The sequence below is a fragment of the Macrobrachium rosenbergii genome, chromosome 54 (genome assembly GCF_040412425.1).
Source record: "Macrobrachium rosenbergii isolate ZJJX-2024 chromosome 54, ASM4041242v1, whole genome shotgun sequence".
NCBI classification, from domain to species: Eukaryota; Metazoa; Arthropoda; class Malacostraca; order Decapoda; family Palaemonidae; genus Macrobrachium; species Macrobrachium rosenbergii.
This window is the reverse complement of record NC_089794.1, coordinates 32,804,339-32,825,048: the sequence shown is the minus strand read 5'-3', so window position 1 is coordinate 32,825,048 and position 20,710 is coordinate 32,804,339. Positions and strand designations below refer to the sequence as shown.

At 35.3% G+C, this 20,710-nt stretch overlaps 2 protein-coding genes across 2 annotated transcripts in view; one reads left to right on the top strand and one right to left on the bottom strand.

Annotated features, from left to right (window-relative positions):
- LOC136834945 (integrin alpha-PS3-like) overlaps positions 1–15,767 on the bottom strand; it is a 197,778-nt gene extending 182,011 nt beyond the window's left edge. The window contains exon 1 of the mRNA XM_067097807.1: positions 15,638–15,767. The gene's annotated coding sequence lies outside the window, so the exon portion shown is untranslated. The remainder of the gene's footprint in view (positions 1–15,637) is intronic.
- Positions 1–20,710, top strand: part of LOC136834636 (phospholipid-transporting ATPase IF-like) — a 51,671-nt gene that overhangs the window by 5,335 nt on the left and 25,626 nt on the right. The window contains exons 3-6 of the mRNA XM_067097217.1: positions 6,186–6,352; positions 14,806–14,934; positions 15,640–15,792; positions 19,479–19,559. Of these exons, the coding sequence (XP_066953318.1) occupies positions 6,186–6,352; positions 14,806–14,934; positions 15,640–15,792; positions 19,479–19,559 (530 nt within the window). The remainder of the gene's footprint in view (positions 1–6,185; positions 6,353–14,805; positions 14,935–15,639; positions 15,793–19,478; positions 19,560–20,710) is intronic.

Below are 20,710 nucleotides of genomic sequence, written 5' to 3'. Positions count from 1 at the left end.
TTCTTTCATCACTTACGCTTATCTCTAATACGCAATGGCCACAGCATTTTGACACGACTTCTCTGAGTCCAATTTTGAAAAATTGTTAGCCTTCCCAACCCTGGTTGAGTTTCATGTTAACTTTTTTTTTTTTTTATCTCAACACAATATAATCCCTTTTTCCTTTTTACTTTCGTTATAAACCTTGCTTATAACTATGAATTTGGTCCACCAAGTTCCAACAACCAGTCGGATTATTAATACGAATTATTTTAATGAGACCCGAGGAATATTTGAAGACCCCCACCACAAGCCTCTCCTGAAGAATTTGTTCGTGAAATAAAAACACCTGTAATGGAATGTTAAAGAAGGAGGACATTGACGTTGTAAAAAGTAAAATGAACAAGATGAGAAGGATAAGGCAAAACGCCAATCAGCTGGGATCCAAAAAAGAGAAGCTGTACAGAAAGACACTTAAGAATTGCGCCGGGGCTGACCATTCCTTCCTTTCTAAGCTTGTTGACGATCATGACAGTTCTTTCTCCTTTATTCCAAATTGAATTTATCTCTTTAGTTCCTATCCACTGGTTCGTAGTATTCCACTCTCCAAAATGGTGCTAACAATTTTTGTCTTTTTAGAATGATTTTTAAGAATCTTGGTCATGTTTGTCCTTCATATCTGGGATATTAGTTGATATTATTAGAAACTTTAATTTTTGTGTTTTGTTTTGACTCAAGACTGTAAGATTCGAAATTTAACTCTTCCTTCCTCCCTTTATACACACAATATGTCTCTCTCTCTCTCTCTCTCTCTCTCTCTCTCTCTCTCTCTCTCTTTCTTTACTTTTCACTTAGGCTTTTTCCACTTATATCATCATACATTTATTAACTCTTTTCCATGTCACTTGTAAATCAATCTTATTTTTTACATTTTATCTCGAATCAGTAAGCATAAGACTTCCTTTACCAACCCTTCCAATATTTTGCTTTTTCAGTCAAGATTTTCAAAACTATATCAACATTTAACAACACAAGAAAAACTGCACGGAATCAGACGTTCCTTTGGAAAAACTCTTACTGACCTACTGGCTTCAAATTCATTATTCTTACTAAACACTGATTAACTAAAGCATGTTTTGTTTTTTCGTGAGTGCAGATCCAATTGGACAGACATCCTAACACCATTTTCTAGCCCAGACCCATAGTAAACAATATAAAGGAAAAGGAATGAGAAAGTTTTTTTTTAAACATCCATATAACTTTTCAATACTTGAAGAAAAATCGCATAATCAGAGGACCTCTGGATGTGTGTGTGTGTGTGTGTGTGTGTGTGTGTGAGTGTGTGTGTGCGTGCGTGTGTGTATGCACATTAATTTAACGCTAAAATTAAATCATGACTTATGAGAAAAAGCCACCAAACCACGGATGATAATAATGCATTAACGAGATTCCTTACTTGCGACTTGCAGTGCAACACAGAAGGCCAATGAATCTGGTTACCTCAGAACCTATAGAAGAAAACCTAAGTTACTGAAAAACACGGAACAAGTAACTCAAGCAGAAACTGCAGACATTTAAATGATCACCAAAAGTACCTGAGGTTACCTTAAAACAAATTATAGGTTGCTAAGAAATAGACTGATTGATTTATAAAGATTTAGCTGTCAAACCTTAGCATTGAGACATCTAGGTCATCCAGGGATTAAGAAAGTGAAAAGGGAAGTTGGAGTGGTTGGACAGCAAAATAAAGGGATCCAGACAATAAAGGAGATGAAGTGCAAGTATCTAAAGATGGAAGTAGGGAAAGACCCCACAGTTGCAGTAAGAAGTAACGGTTAGAGGTGTTGGACAGAAAGACTGAAGAAAGGAAACGGGAATGGAGGTAAAGTAAAAGGTTAAAAAGTTGGTGCAGCTAGGGGGGGGGGGGCTTTTAGTAATGCCTACAGTGCACCACGTGGTGTGCACTGACGACACCACTCCCCCCTCCCCCCTACGAAGACTAAATAAAAAAAAAAAATCTGTGAAAAGAATCCTAGTATCGTGATACCACTCCTTATGACGAATCTTATTCATTCCCATTCAGCGCAGTCTCTTATCTGAATTCAAATAGGCGATAAAACCTACAATAAAATTCATTTGGCTCTGATAATTCCCTTGGCATTCCACCGTTCTTTCAAACCATTACAATTAGTGAAGACGAGAAACAGAGCGAAGACAATAAATAAGTAGCAGATAACTAACTGTGCCTTCCCTTCTAATCTTTCTGTCTGTAAGATAAAAAAAAAAAAACTATCGTCTGAACACGTAGATTTCACATTCTTATGCAATGTTCCCGTTCTTTTTTTTTTTTTTTACCATACATCCATCAACGTAATGCTACTGAAACCTATTTCAAGACTCAGACTCACATCCAAGAATAGTTGCATTAGCTTAATGGATTCTTAGTTTTTCACATAAAACCCTTCATTTCTGCATCCAAGGAAGTATTACGGTGTTTTAGTTGTTTTAAATAAGTTTAAATTTCTTAAATCAAGTTCCATACAACATTTTTATGATTATTAATCTGTTTGAAATAAATTCCTGGGAGCGCATTAGGCTCAAATGATTAAAACAAAATAAAATTCTGAGGAGCTTTTTTTAAGCTTAAAATTCGTTAAATTAAGCTCTAAGGAGCTCTTTCGAGTTCTTTCTTGCCCGAATCAATTTCCATAGAACCCTTTCAAGCTTAAATTTGAGAAATCAAGTTCTACAGAACAATTCAAGGCATCGTTTGAATCAGGTTTCAGGAAGTCTTGTCAGATCAAATTAGTTCAGTTGGGATCCAGGTAGCTCTTTAGGCTTAAATTGTTCGAATACCATTGAATGGAACCCCTCTAGCTTATGTTGTTTCAACCAAATTCCATAAACTTTTTATGCTCAAACTGTTTGAAATAGGTGACATAGAATTCACTATAATTTTTTTTCTCGTGTTACAAAGCCTTTTTTAAATTTCAAGTGATCTGAATATTTCCAGGGGACTCTTTTGAGCTCTAAGCACCTCAAAACGATTTTCTTAAAGTCCTTGACTTTGCAGTTCCAAAAAAGTTGAAATAACTTTTTAAAAATTCCATAATAATGTTCTGACCTACTTACGAACTTTTATAAGCATTAAAACTTGAAAAGCCTATTCTCTTAGATACTACATTGTTATAAACTTTTAATACTTGAATGATTAGATTTAACATCCAATTACAAACTTTTTCGTAAATATTTTTGAGTCAATGCACCTTTTGTTAACTTATATCGTTCGAACTATTATAGCTTCCTGTAAACTACAGATCAAACTGAAATTCAAAATATGGTAAAGACTCGTAAAAGGGAAATCCATTACCTGAACAAGGATTCAATCTCACTTTTATACTGTCCCAATAAAACAATTCAAACAAGGCGTTCTGTTATCTCAGGAATGAAACGAATCAGATAAGGAGAGTCATTGATGATAAAGGAGCTCGGAACTTCGTTGCACAGTGTACGTGAATAACCCATAAGGGGGGAAGGGAAAGAGAATACAGGGGAAGGGAGGGAGGGGAGGGGGAAGGGAGGAGGAGAGGAGGAGGAGGAGGAGGAGGAGGAGGAGGAGGAGGAGGAGGAGGAGGAGGAGGAGGAGGAGGCGGTGAAAGGGAAGTAACTGCCTACGCCTGGATGGCTTGACACAATGTGAATTTAATATAGAATTTAGGCCAAAGGAAAAGCACTGGGGCCTATGAGGTCATTCAGCACTGAAACGGAGTTGGGCAGCAAAAGGTTTGAAAAGTGTAACAGGAGGAAAACCTCGCAGCTGCACTATGAGTCAATTGTTAGGAGAGGGTGGAAAATAAGATGGAAAAAAGAGAATATGAAAGGAGGTACAGTAAAAGGAATGAAAGGCGTTGCAGCTAGAGGCCGATCGGACGCTGCAAAGAACCGTAAGTAATGCCGACAGTGCACCGCATGAAGTGCGCTGATGGCACTAACCGCATACAGGGTTGGCGCAATGTGGACAGCTTTACAGGTTCTCCTGTAGAATTCCTTCATAGGACCCCTAAAAAGTTAAGTGTACCTCAGCTTAACCAGACCACTGAGCTGATTAACAGCTCTCCTAGGGCTATCCAGAAGGATTAGACTTATTTTACCTGTCTAAGAACCAACTGGTTACCTAGCAACAGGACCTACAGCTTATTGTGGAATCCGAACCACATTACAGCGAGAAATGAATTTCTATCACCAGAAATAAATTCCTCTAATTCTTCATTGGCCGGCCGAAGACTCAAACGCGGACCCAGCAGAGTGCTAGCCGAGAACTATACCGACCCGTCCAAAGAGGGACCCCTGATGCAATGCTACTTGCATCTTACTTTAAATCGACCATGCTCTGTTCTCCACGGGATTTATAACCTCCATTTATCCCCATCTATGCAGCTGGGTCTGCCCCAATTCTTCCACCTCAAGTCCATCTTCTTCCTACCTGGTAGACCAAATTCTTTATGATAAATTTCACAGCTGATTCACGACTAAATCCTCTTGGAAAGTTTAAACATACGACCCAGTCATTGTTTCCAAGTGTTTTGACTCAGTAATTTTGTTAAATTAAATACTATTAATACTACCACCACGACTAACAACAACAAAAATAATAATAATGATGATAATAATGACGACTCAGTCGATGGTCTGGATACCCTAAATAATGAGAGCGACGATGAAAAAATCGAGAGATAGCGCAAACGTCAATAGCACGGGAGAATGATAAGCGGTAACTGAAGTATTGCTTTGTTTCAACACAGATGAGAGACCAGATGTAAAGTCTAAATTAAATGCAGACGGATTTCCAGGTTATGAGTTAAAAAGACATGAGAGAGAGAGAGAGAGAGAGAGAGAGAGAGAGGAGAACCATTACTTGAATTTCCTAATAAAAAATTGGATATGATAAATATGATGTGTGTGTGTGTGTGTGTGTGTGTGTGAGAGAGAGAGAGAGAGAGAGAGAGAGAGAGAGAGAGAGAGAGAGAGAGAGAGAGAGAGAATTTCTGACCATTACTTGAATTTCCTAATAAAAAACAGGATATGATAAATATAATGTGAATGTGTGAATGTGTGTGTGTGTGTGTGTGTGTGAGAGAGAGAGAGAGAGAGAGAGAGAGAGAGAGAGAGAGAGAGAGAGAGAGAGAGAGAGAGAATTTCTGACCATTACTTGAATTTCCTAATAAAAAACAGGATACAATAAATATGAGAGAGAGAGAGAGAGAGAGAGAGAGAGAGAGAGAGAGAGAGAGAGAGAGAGAGAGAGAGAGAGAGAGAGATTTTGAAACTTCAAGGCCAATTTATTGGTAAATATGCAGAAAGATCGCTAATTACTGAACAAATATCTACATATTTAGATATTTCAAAACGAAAACATGCCATATCATGAACATTCAGAGAAAATTATACGAAAATCTGACTGCACAATTAGCACTGAAGAAAGACCCACCACGTAAGAGTAAATGAATGGAGAATGGAGAATGAGAGACAAAGGTCAATAAGAAGAGCTGGGTTTCATGGTAAATCAGGCAAAAGGTCACAGGAAATGACAAAAGCAAAACCGAGCTTTATCAGAACACATTACACCCAAGGTCTAGACTCTAAGAGAATACGAGGTCTACCCAAATATGCTCAGAGTATATTTGAAGGACCTTGGGTTTACCCATGCGAAGGTGGAGCGAGGATTAGTAACTGTTGTAGGCGAGTGTAGTGTGTGACGTCACGTCTGCCTCCAGGGCTCATTACGCTTAGTGATTCAATAACATTTGGGGCTTATTTTTACTATTAAATATTGTGTAGCAATAGATAATCTTATTTACTGACTAAAATTAGACCCTGATTACGACTTCTTTAAATAATCATGCTATATAAAACAACGTGTATCAATATCTTTCTCAGTGTGTAACAGACTGCCTCTCTCTCGCAACTGGTCCGTAAATAAATATGTACAATAAACCTCCGGAATGGTACTGAACTCCCTAGGTCAGGACCAGCCGTTCCGACCCTCTCTTATATTGCCGTCATTCTTGATACGTTATGGATGCGCTATTCCTTTTTCTTTTGTATTCGGGTCTGGGCTAGAGAAGGGCACCAAGATGCCCAAAATAGTCAGAAAGCACATAAAAAATAATTAAAACATTCTTTAAAAAAAAACCCTCACGAAAAAGATCCGGCGCATGCAAACCTAACTAATGACAACCCTTACCTACCCACTGATCAGACAGCGCCCCAGGAACAGAGGACGCTTTTCGTAAACCGAAAAATTCCCGAGGAACTCGACAACCCCCCTGCTAAACTCCCTAAGTATGCCGACAACAAAATCAAAACATCTAAGGTAAGTTTCAAATCTCTATCTCGTTTAAAGGCTACATTTTGATACAGAAACGCCTCTTGTATCCAACACAGAATAACTTTATGTCTTTTAAGATCTTGCTTCTTCTTTGCTTATGAAAGAAAAACTTCCGAATCTTAAATATATCAAATGTTGATTTAAATCATATAAATACCTATGCTGATTCAACACCGACCTTGAAAGAATTAAGAATGTTCAGTTTATACTGACAATAATGACATTAAAACCATATAACGTTATTGAAAGATATTAAATATTGATTAACTTTTGATATTCATATGACAATCTACTGTGGCATTAATGAATATCAAAATGCTAATTAGTAGGTCGTAAGAATGTCAACATTTCTTATCGTAAGAATGTCAACATTTCTTATCAAGGTAAATAATTCTTATCAAGACGATAATCACACTTTGTGTTTTTTTCGTAACAATAAATGATGCTAAACAAAATCATGAAATAATGGAAATTATTGTAGTACCTTTCGTAAGGGGCATGTTTAAATATAAAAAAGTACTTTGGTCCAAAACCTAGACAATAGTAGGAGGTGAACAATTTTGAGCTAGCAACGGAGTTGTGGAACAGGTTATTCTAGAATGGAGAGAACGATAGAAATAAAACAAGCACGTAAGTGATTTAAAATTAGGCAAAATGGGGGACGCTGCTCGTTCTTAATTGATTCTTGAACCCCTTCGCATATTCTTTCTCTTGGATGTCTCTCTCATTATGGCACCAGTAAGAACTAGGGCAGTTACCATGACAAAATAGCATAGTAGGTTATAATATTAACGCATGCTGGTCTAATAATTCAAGTTAGGTTCAGATGTTTATTATCTTTATAACTTTTATTATCTACTGTTATTATTATTATCCAACAAACCAAGCTCCCAGTAGAAGCAGAGCCCCTATTAGCCGTACCTTCAAAACAAAAATAATATCCGGACCCCCTCCGACGATCATCGAGATCATTCTACCGCGCTCTAAACATCAAAAAGCTTTTGGAGGTTAGAAGACACCAGCCGGTCAACAGTAAAATCTCACATTGATAACACTGTGACCATTTTCCAGTTTGGCAACGTCACATAAATATCCACATAACATATATCATTACAATCATTATTGCTCTGCAAAGGTGTATCGGTTTTATTTTCTGTTCCCTCATTTATTTACTTATCACATTTTTCTCTCTCTATAGGATGATTCCCTCTCAGGTATTGAAGATTTAAAGATAGATAGATAGAAACCAGAATTATCATTTCTTAAAAAAGAAAAAAAAAAAGGCGTCAAAGAATAAGCAAATGGAATTTCTTAATAACACGTTCCAGGACAAAGAATAAAGGACGTATACTGAGCTACCATAACAACTTGATCAAGGTAACTGCAAAAAGGACACCGAACCCAACGGAATAAAGTAGATGATCTTAACTCACAGAACAGAAAACAATGATACTCATATTTGGAAAAATGAAAGAGAATTTACCATGCAAGAATGGGGAATAGGAAGCCACGGTCAATAAGCACTGGAGTGCTTAATAAAGGAAACGCTCTATTGAATCACAGCTTATAGTTTAATGGTCAAATTAATGAAAAAAATAGACTGATAAGTATGTGACGACACACCATAGCTTAATGCTCAAATGACGTCACATAGCAGTTAGTGTTCAAATGACGTTACGTACCAGTACGTTGTTCAAATGATGTAAAGTAACAGCGCCATGTTAAAATGACGTCACGTACCATGTTCAACTGATGTCACATAACAGTACCATGTTCAAAAGACTTCACGTAAAGGTTCCATATTCAAATGATGTTACGTAACAGTATAAAGGTTCCATATTCAAATGATGTTACGTAACAGTATAAAGGTTCCATATTCAAATGATGTTACGTAACAGTACCATGTTCAAATGATGTCACCTAATAGTACCATGTTCACAAGCCGTCACATAACAGTACCATGTTCAAATGACGCCACCTAACAGTAACATGTTCAAACGACGTCACGTAACAGTACCATGTTCAAAGACGTCACGTAACAGTACCATGTTCAAAGACGTCACATAACAGTACCATGTTCAAATGGCGTCGCATAACAGTACCATGTTCAAATGACGTCGCGTAACAGTACTATGTTCAAATGACGTCACGTAATAGTGTTGTTCAAATGACGTCCTGTAACAGTACCATGTTCAAAGACGTTACGTAACAGTACCATGCTCAAATGACGTTACATAGCAGTACCATGTTCACATGGCGTCACGTAACAATGCAGTATTCACATGACGTCACGTAACAGTACCATGTTCACATGGCGTCACGTAACAGTACCATGTTCAGATGACTTCACGTAACAGTAACATGTTCAAATGACGTCACGTAACAGTACCATGTTCAACTGACGTAACGTAACAGTGCCATGTTCAAATGACGTAACGTAACAGTACCATTTTCAAATGAAGTCACGGATTAGCACATGTTCCAATGACTTCACGTAACAGTGCCATGTTCAAATGACGTCACGTAATGGTTCCACATTCAAATGAGGTCACGTAACATAACAGGTTAGTGTTGAAACCACACAAAGTAATGAGTCACATTACGACTTGCAAGTTTGAATGACTGACAGCAGGTTATCAGTCGTCAAAACTCACTTAATAGTTGATATTGAAATGATGTCACATTTTAATGTTCGAATGACGTCACAGCATCGAAAAACCTCTACGGAATTTCCAAAGTAATGTGAAAAATACCCGTTATCTTGAGTTCGTTTAGTTTTTATCTGTACAGTATCTTGCCCCTCAGAAATATGTAGAAAAAAATAAAGTTATATTCAATTGATACTGTTTCTGAATCATGGGTATCTTATCGTTAATTTTCACGATATTTTTTATCGTAATCGAAATTATTTTATCAGCAGCAAAGTCATAATTTTCCAGATGGAACTGAAATAAACGATATAAAATATAGAGAATGCGTGTTGTAATCATTTTTATTTTCATGCCAATTAAAAATGAACTTTCAGCTCATGTGATTCAGACCTAAGGAAGTGATTATATATATATATATATATATATATATATATATATATATATATATATATATATATATATATATATATATATATATCTTAGTACAGTTCACAAAACGAATGAAATCTGTTGTTCACATTCACTAGCTCTGTGGTAATACAACACTTTCTAATATTTTAGGTTACAATTCCACTGAAATCCTCGCCGAGTCTAGAATCCTTATTTGGAGGATAAACGTGTTTAGCGCTTTAACCACTTCAGATATTAGTTTTATCCTCCCAAACACGGGTTCGAGATCCGGCGTTGGAGAATTATGTTTAATTTCCCATTTATGTTTTTACCAGGTTTCAGTGGAAATCGCTATCCAAAAATATTAGGAGATATTGCTGTTGCATTGCTGTTGTAGTTCACATAATGCTTCCCAAAATCCCATGAAGTTTGAAATGAAAATAGGAAATTTAACGAGAAAATGAGGGCATTTGGCTGAAGCAATGTTAAGACCTTTCAAATGAAAAAAAAAAAAAAAATACAAGTAATGATAAAGCATTTAAAAAGATAAAAAAATACAAGTAATGATAAAGCATTTCAAATGATAAAAAATAAAAGTAATACTAAAGCCTTTCAAACGATAAAATATACAAGTAATGATAAAGCCTTTCAAATGATAAAAACATACATAGATAATAGAACAACACATTACTGCTCTAAATTGGGAGATTGCAGCATCTGCAAAAATACAAAACTGAGAAAAATGGTAGATACTACCTTGCCTTACTGCTGATTTTGCAGATACTGCAAATCGGACCGCCTAAATACTCGTGGAAAGCATTGAAGAATCATTCTGAAACTGCAGCAACTTGTGTATTAGTGTTTCACGAGCCCAATAGGTGGCATAGTATCTCAACTTCAAAAATTTTGCAGATACTGCAGTTTTCCATTTTAGGGCAGATTGGTATGATATTAAAACGAGAACCCCTCACTCAAAACTTGGCCAGCTTCAAAACGTCCTGTGCATTCAGCATACAGACGTAATTTAATTTAAGCTATACAAAGTGACGTATGAAATACTTCCCAATATTATGATTTATTTTCTTGAAATTAAAAATGAAATAATATAACTTTAGGCCGGAGTTCCCAGTCAAAGCGAAAATAGACAGCATACACCGACAGATATAGTTGAGTATATATATATGTGTGTTTGTGTATGTATATTTTATATATATATGCATGCATGTATGTATATTATATACATACATATACATTATATATGTATGTATATTTTATACATATATATATGTATATGTATGTGAGTATGTAAATATATATATATATATATATATATATATATATATATATATATATATATATATATATATATATATATATATATATATATATATATATATATATATATATATATATATAACATCTTGAATTCTATGCTTCATTATCGGGAATGAAAGCAAACCTACAGGCATGAATGCCCATAGCTCTTACGACGCCAATTTACGTAAAACGAAAACACCAGTTGAAAATTCCTACGAGTTACCTTAACATTTTTCTCTTCTGTTTTCAGTACAAAATCTACACTTTCCCCTTCAAGAATCTTTACGAGCAGTTTCGCCGAATAGGAAACTCGTACTTTCTTTGCGTCGCAATCATATCGGTAAGACTGTTATTAATTGCCATCTTTGTTCCTATACATAATTTTGAATCTTGTAATAATTACAGTTCATGTTTTTAATATTATAAGTGTCACTTACTGTTATGATACTGATTGCCTTGTTTATTATCTAAGGTACCGTGACTGTCACTTATTATTGCGATAATAAACAATATCATTATTATCAGGTATAACGATATGATAATACAAACGTCTGGTATTACTAATGATGAAGTAACATTCATTATTATAATGCTAATCACTATAATTATTACTTTAATTAACAATGTGATGTTTAGCAGAATTATTATTAGCAATAAAATAACAACATACACATATTTGTGTTAACAGCTGTGAACTTATGAAGAAATAGGAAACTAATCCTTCAATGGTTTGACTTCAGACCTGAGCTCTCTCTCTCTCTCTCTCTCTCTCTCTCTCTCTCTCTCTCTCTCTCTCTCTCTCGGTCTATTTTAAGAATTTAATTATCTTCCATACCGCCCTTATCCTCACATTCACATCACAGAAACTATGATTAGGAAAGCTCACTGCTTTTAGCTCAGATCTATATATATATATATATATATATATATATATATATATATATATATATATATATATATATATATATATATATATATATATATATATATATATATATATATATATATATTTATATTTATATGTATATATATATATATATATATATATATATATATATATATATATATATATATATTTATATATACATATATATATATATTTATATATATATATATATATATATATATATATATATATATATATATATATATATATATATATATATATATATATATATATATATATATATATATATATATATATTTATATGTATATATATATACACACACATATATACATACAGATGGACGCCACACACTTTTATCAGAAAAGCTCACCCGCTTTCACCTGACATAAAATAATAAAGCCTTAATGGAAAAAATCGCTTTCTGATATCGGCAATCAATTAAACGCCACCATGTTCAGTACAACGATGTTAATTTTTATCATTTACTATACACGCCACAATGAAAGCTATTAAAAGCACTAAAAACAACAACGTTATTTCTAATATTCACGATACATATCACAAGCAACATTGATAATGAAAGCTATTGAAAACAATGCAAACCACAGCCTTACCACACTTCTAACTGGCCTTGCTATCAGTAGTTGCCAGATATTACTTTTTGTCATGCAACTAGCTAAATCATAGCGTTATCTACTTGGCTCGAATCAGCAATTGTACCCTGTGACCTATGTACCCTAAAGGTAAAATTAACTATTAATTTTATTTTCCTTTTTTGAGAAGTATGAAATATTGGTCAGATACATCTCGCTGGTCTTATGCTTTCATAAAAGCACACTTAACTTCCAGGAGGTCACCTCTAAAGATTGTATTGATCAACACTTACTTCACAAAATTTATCTCCCAAGGATTTAAAGGTAAAGAAGGATTTAAAGGTAACGAAGGATTCAAAGGTAACGAAGTACAATCACTTTATCGAATCGGCACTACCGAGTATTCTCGCCCATGCACACCAGCTTTAGAATCCTCTCTCAGCTTTCGTTTTCCCGGGTCCTATAATAACCCCTTTAGGCGAGGCAAGTCTGTTTCAAGGTTTATGTCCTATTTTTCATCCCCTTTTTTTTTCCATTCTCCATTAGGCTTCTTGATAAGGATATTAAAATTCCCGTCTTTTCAACCCTGCAAAATTTAGATTGGTTTTCGAGGGGTCTGCCCCACATTCCTGCATCTCAAACTTCTTTCTCTTTATCTTCTTGCACTTTATTAGGCATAGAGCTGGAACACGTGTTCCTATTTAGTTCTCAACGGGTTCAAGCCTAATTTCAAAGTGGATTTTTTCCCAACGGTCCGATGACAGCTCTTTTCCCTCAACTTTGGAATTCTCTATCTGCCTCAGTTTCCCCTTCTTCTGCAGTTTTCCATCATTTACAAGGCCAGCCTATTTCTCACTTCAATTCTTTCTGTTTTTTTTCGGACCAGACCTGATAAGGGCAGTAGACTGCTTCTCCATAAGCTTATACAGTACAGTCATAAAGAAATATATAAGATATTCAACCTCATCTTCCCCAAAAACCTGGAGAAATACTGATTACAAAACCTAACCTTCTGCTGTAGGCAGTTAGGAAGGTTCTTTGTAGCTTCCCTTAGGCAACCAGGAGCCTTGCTTTCAGCCATTCATATACGGTGCTCTGCGGCCAACAACTTGAGTTTTTTTCTATTTTAGCAGCCTAACTTGGTTAAACTTTATCACTTCAATTTTCATCCTTCGTTTACGAAAAAAAATCCTTCGAGCGAGATCTACGAGAGACTAGAAATGTGACTCAGTGCTCTAGCTAAACCAACATGCCTAAAAAAAAAAAAAAAAAAAAAAAAAAAAAGGGGGAGAGAAAAAGCAACTGGACAAAAAATATAAAAATTATATAATTCATCAAAAACATAAAAATATAAACTTTCGTTGCACATATCGGAAACCATTTGGGCAACTATGATTATAGGAGATAAGATAATCGGTTGAATAACACACAGGCTATTCAGTGCAAAGTGGGAGAGGTGTGTCACTGTCATACTAAATTTAGATATTTATCTTCATTTTCCAAGCGAAGACCGTCGGCATGGGCGACATGACAGCACCTAGCCCGTGCTTGAGGCAAAAACCTTCTCTCTCTTCTCCCTCACATCTATATCCAATGAACTTTGAACCACACAAAATCAAATTTGACTATCAGTTAATCTCCATTGGCTACTAAAATACCCCAAACCAATTCTTTACCAAGCAAAGAGAATGACGGAAAAATGTGGAAAATCAGTGTTCAAGACTTTAACGCATAAAATGAATGACAAAAACTTAAAACGGGTAATTATTGATGTTAGAAATGCATACATATTTATAAGCAGCAACACAAAAGGCACTTTAAGCTGCTAAATTAATTTCCAAAATAAGACATAAAATGTAGTTAAAAAGGTAAGTAAAGAAAAAGAGATAAAAAAAGTATGGACAATCTAAACAAGTAAAAAAATGCGCCAAAGTTTCTTCGCCGCAATCAAGTTTTCTGTACAGCGTATAATGCCGTATGAAACTTTCAGCCACGGCCCATGAAACTCAGCCACGGTCCGGTGGTGGCCTGTTTTGTTGGTACCTCTAGCGGTGCCAGAAGAACGATTATGGCGGACTTTAATCGTAAATAAATTACCAACTACTGAGGCTAGAGGGCTGCAATTTGGTATGTTTGATGGCTGGAGGATGGATGATCAACATGCCAATTTGCAGCCCTCTAGCCTCAGTAGTTTTCGAGATCTGCGGGCGGACAGAAGAACTGCGGACAGAAAAAGTGCGGACGGGCAGACAAAGCCGTCACTGTATCTTTCTTTTACAGAAATCTAAAGTGATATCACATTTTGACTCAAGAGCAGATCCCACAGTCTTAAATTGTATACAACCTTAAACCCACGCAAATCAAAACAAACATGATGACCTTCCACAAAATAAAACCCCCACACAAGAGAAAAGGAGAAAGAGTAAATTAAATCCCAAAAGTAAAATACACCTAAAAAAAAAAAAAAAAAAAAAATTTCAAAACCATACAAAACACACCTAACTTCACAAACATTTCTTATCAATATTTGCCTTTGGAATTTGAATAAAACCGACCTGTCAATCTCGTTCAACTTCCAGCTATCCATCGACAGTCCCGTCACGCCCTGGACGAGCATACTGCCCCTGCTATTCGTCATAGGTGTCACGGCGGTCAAGCAAGGTTATGAGGACTGGCTGAGACACGTGGAAGACAACAAGGTTAACAACGTACCCACTAGAGTGCTCAGGAAGGGACGCTCACAGTAAGAGATGTTTATTGTTATATATGTGTGTGTGTGTGTGTATATATATATATATATATATATATATATATATATATATATATATATATATATATATATATATATATATATATATATATATATATATATATATATCTTTCTTTCCTCTTAGATTTTCAGGAAGTATTTTGGGAAGATTTTCCTAAACCTAAGACTCTTCACCCTTGTTGCTAACCACCACAGTTTACTAGCTACCAGATACATAATTCACTGCAAAGGTAAATGACAATAAGATGTGACAAGACGTGAACAAATCCTTCCTTCCTCCTTCGGAGAAAGAAATATGACCTCTGTGTGTATTATTTTATATATATATATATATATATATATATATATATATATATATATATATATATATATATATACATATCAATTAACAAGACCTAATTTAAACAGGATGGTATCTAGCAGTTATTTTTTTCAGAAAATCTTAAACGCTTTCAAGGACCAACTGTCCTCATCGTCTGGTAGCAGGCTGGAAAGCTAGTAAATTTTCTGAACAAATATTTCCACTAGATACCATCCTGTTTAAATGTGGCCCTGTTATCAATTAATGCACAGAACAATTGTGCAGGCAAGACATATATATATATTATATATTATACTGATCTTAAATCACTGTTACTCACAGGAAGTAAGTACGAAGGACATCCTTGTAGGCGACGTGGTAGAAGTGGCAGCTGAGGAACAATTCCCCTGTGACCTCCTGCTCATCCTGTCGTCTGATCCCGAGGCCAAGTGTGACGTCACCACGGCAAATCTGGATGGCGAGACAAACCTTAAGGTCAGTATTTTTTATTTTACTACTACTCCTAGTACTACTACTACTACGCTGCTGCTGCTGTTACTAATGCTACTGCTTCTTGGGGTTAGGTTAGGTAAACAGTGTAGGAGTTTACTGCTGCTTTTGTTGGTAGTATTTTTATAAACACTTAAAGCTACACTGTCATTTTTAACGTACTACTACTACTACTACTACCACTATTTAATAATAATAATAATAATAATAATAATAATAATAATAATAATAATAATAATAATAATAATCAGATGATATTCATAGGCTTTACAAGACACACCAAAAAACTTAAACTAGGCTTTAGGTTTTTTAACGTTTTCATAAGTACCGCCTCTATTGTTACCACCAACACCATCAATAATAATAATAATAATAATAATAATAATAATAATAATTGATGTTTTAGACCTTATTATCATTAATTGGAAGAACAAAAGGGCAGAAAGCTAAATGTCCGCGCCATTCGACTTCGAGTTATGACATCATTTAAAAGAAATTAAAAAATTAAAGTTGTTACAAAAATTAGTCAGTGAACATCTAAAAATTCTCTCTTCAGACAGAGTCCGAATAAAACCGACCAAACGTTGAGCTCGATCTACCTGAGGAATCTTATTTGGGGAATTGGAATGCCAAGAACACGATGGCCCATATGGTGTTATCTCACCTAACTGGTATAGCTTCACGTGACAAGGGGCGCCGACTCTTTATCCCGTATCTCTCTATCTTTGCCGCGATAAGCAAGGGATGACATATGTTTGTTTTCGGAGTACCCGGACAGATTTTAGCTAACACGCGCGAGCTGTCTTTGCGCTCTTACAAAGTACAAGTCACGATCTATTATATCCAGAAACTAATTTTTAGTTTTCAGTAAAAGAAAACTATTGTGACGGCTTTGTCTGTCCGCCCGCACTTTTTCTGTCCGCCCTCAGATCTTAAAAACTGCTGAGGCTAGAGGGCTGCAAATTGGTGTGTTGATCATCCACCCTCCAATCATCAAACATACCAAATTGCAGCAGCCCTCTAGCCTCAGTAGTCTTTTATTTTATTTAAGGTTCAAGTTAGCCATAATCGTGCCTCTGGCAACGATATAGAATAAGCCACCACCGGGCAGTGGTTAAAGTTTCATGGGCCGCGGCTCATACAGCATTATACCGAGACCACCGAAAGATAGATCTTTTTTCGGTGGTTTTGATTATACGCTGTAGCGGCTGTCCAGAAAACACGACTGCGCCGAAGAAACTTCGGCGCACTTGTTACTTTTTTTTTTTTATTGGGAAATCTTTTAACTTTCATATATTTTATTTCTCTGTCTTCACCGTGAGCTAGTGATCCTCACTCTACAGTTCTAATGTTTGTTGCAAGTTTCAAAGCATTGCATTGGTTTTAGGGATGGGGTTGCTGGCGCCATGCCTATGACTCAAGGTCACGGGAGCTTGTCGTAATGAAGTGCCAGTGCTATCTGCTTTAACTGTGGTTGCCAATCCAAGAACTGACCAGACCATTATTTGATAATTCCTAAAAGAGTAAATGAGCAACTATAATTTAGTACTAGGACAATCATTTTTGAAAGCAAAGTTCGGCGTAGGAATATTCACAGCTGAAACTATGCTTATGCCCATACACATGCTCTTATTAATGACCCTTGTTCCTCCTGCAATACCCTGTAGAATGAATGCGCGCGCGCGAGCATGAAAATGCATAATCTGCATCTTACACAACTATACATAAAGGGTGGCTACGACCGCCGATTTTGTAAAAGACATCATCTGACATTCGTGCCAGCAGGCCAAATTGTTCGAGTATTTGAATCTGCAAGAATTTATAACACGGCAACTGGAAAAACCCACGATTTGTTTTGAAGATAATTTCGATTGGTCGTTCTTTACGACGGCACAGTAAGCATCTTATCATAAATGAAACGAATAAACAATATGGCGAATTTTCAACATGTTCAGTACCGATGTATCCCAACACAAGTATTTCATTAGAAGGGAGACACCCACCGAGATATTCAGGCATCACTCGGTTACAGCCATGCTATAAGAGCTAGAGGTGGACTCGACAGTATTCTAATCAAACTACATTATATAAAAGACTATATTCAGCTTCATACAAGAACTGAAATTGGCTACCTACTTTCCCTGAATTATATTATAATTTTACATTTTTAGCTCAGATTGGTCGTCCTCTGAATCTCCGGCACTAAACCGAACTCTTAACTGCTGTTTCATACTTATTTCCCAAGAAATTACTACTATTTCATGCTTATTTCCCAAGAAATAACTGTTTCAGCTTATTTCCCAAGAAACTACTACTATTTAGCTTACCCCAAGAAATAACTGTTTCATGCTTATTTCCCAAGAAACTACTACTATTTCATGCTTATTTCCCAAGAAATAACTGTTTCATGCTTATTTCCCAAGAAACTACTACTATTTCATGCTTATTTCCCAAGAAATAACTGTTTCATGCTTATTTCCCAAGAAACTACTACTATTTCATGCTTATTTCCCAAGAAATAACTGTTTCATGCTTATTTCCCAAGAAATTACTACTATTTCATGCTTATTTCCCAAGAAATAACTGTTTTTTTCCCAAGAAATTATGCTATTTCATGCTTATTTCCCAAGAAATAACTGTTTCATGCTTATTTCAAGAAATAACTGTTTATGCTTATTTCCCAAGAAACTACTACTATTTCATGCTTATTTCCCAAGAAATTACTATTATTTCATAATCATTTCCCAAGAAATTACTACTATTTCATGCTTATTTCCCAAGAAATTACTACTATTTCATGCTTATTTCCCAAGAAATTACTACTATTTCATCCTTATTTCCCAAGAAATTACTACTATTTCATGCTTATTTCCCAAGAAGTTACTACTATTTCATAATCATTTCCCAAGAAATTACTATTATTTCATGCTTATTTCCCAAGAAAAACTATTTCATGCTTATTTCCCAAGAAATTACTACTATTTCATGCTTATTTCCCAAGAAATTACTACTATTTCATGCTTATTTCCCAAGAAATCACTACTATTTCATGCTTATTTCCCAAGAAATTACTACTATTTCATGCTTATTTCCCAAGAAATTACTACTATTTCATGCTTATTTTCCAAGAAATTAAGAGATAAAACGATTAGACTGCCAGTGAGAGTGGCCTGGACATCTCGAATTTCCTCTAAACTACTTCTGATATTTCTCTAAAACCGGTTAACCTTTCATGATGGCTACTGTTTTTCACCACTAAATTCAGTTTATAATTTTCTCATTTTTTCTCCTTTATCCTTATTCAGGCATTTTTTTTTTCAAATGGAATGTTGTTTTTATTGGTCAAGACAAGCTAGTACTGAACCACTAAATAAATCGGTGACTAAAGAACCTGTGTTTGATTTGCTGTGTAACAAAATATCAAGTGTTGGACCCATGCGCATAACTACATGTATCTTTTTAAGGTATATGATCCAAGTTATAAAAATATCATTATTACTATTATTATCATTCTAATTTGCGAGACCAAAACGCTACAAATGACACAAGTAACATCTCTTGCAGTCAAATCAATCCACTGTCTGTTCCAGAAATTGCAGCACTACCCAAGGCATGATGTATCTTATCCCATTCTAAACTGCATAACTTAATTTTTTTCTTTTGTCAAACAGACGTTTTTCTGTCCGGATGGAACACAGCAATTGCAAACGCTGGAGGATCTATGGGATTTTCGAGCCGTTATTGAATGCGAGGTAAGCTTTTAAAGTGGCCTTTTATTCCAAGATTTAGATTTACTAACAAAACTTAAAATGACGAAATCGTAATAAGATAGTTATATAAAGTATATTTAATAGGTTACAACTTGATAAACATGAAACACAGGTGGAAATGCAATAACATTATGAAACCTAATAATTAAAATGCACACTTTTTAATATTTCTTCTTATATTTTATATAAAAAAATTGCAACCCTATAAAATATATAACCCTTAATGGCTACGTCTTTAATAGTTACACTATATCACAGCTAACTTGGTTTGTTACAAAGAAAATGATGAATATAACTTTATATACAAGACCCACTATTTATCCATCTTGGATCTCCTTCTGGAGAGATAAGAGAACGAACTGTATATTCCTTGTGCTTTCCGTTTTTCATACCATAACCTAAGAAGCGGGGAACCTAATCTAGACCAGGCCCTAAGATAACAAGAAAAGAAAGGTAAAAGAAAAAACAAGAGTCTGGTGGGTTTAGTTCAGTGACTCTTATAGAAAAGAAGGATAACGAAAGCAGGGAGAGAATTCTGAATCTTGGCACTAGCAGATAAAAAAAAAAAAAAGAGCCCGAAAATATTTAAATAGTTCATCAGACTTGGGTTTATCTCAGCGATTGCACTTTTCAGGCATTTTCCAAAGTGCCACAATTAAATCTAATAATGAATTATATATTGTCTCAACATCACTTCTCCCAAGTATTTTATTTTAACCCTTTGTGTGTGTAAACAAGAACAGGCGAAAAAACTTTGCGCGAAAATATTCACTGAGTGATTCCCCTCGTAAGATAAGGTTGGAGTACGGTGATGAATGTCTGACCATCTTGGTTTTGAAGTTCATTAACACTGAAACCCAGCTAGCTGCACTGCATATTCAGCTAACAAAATTACTGATGAACAACTTGTCAACTAAGGCTGATCCGTAATACATCATCAGCACACTGGGCCAAATTAAAAGCTGGAGGCCTAGGAGATTCACTCATTGTTATAAATTTTGATTTGAAGTGTTACAATAACATGAAACCTAGCGAGTGCATTCTGAACTCAACGAACAAAATTACTGATGAACAACCTTGTCAACTATGGCTGATTCACAATGCATCATCTGTACACTGGGCCTATTTAAAAG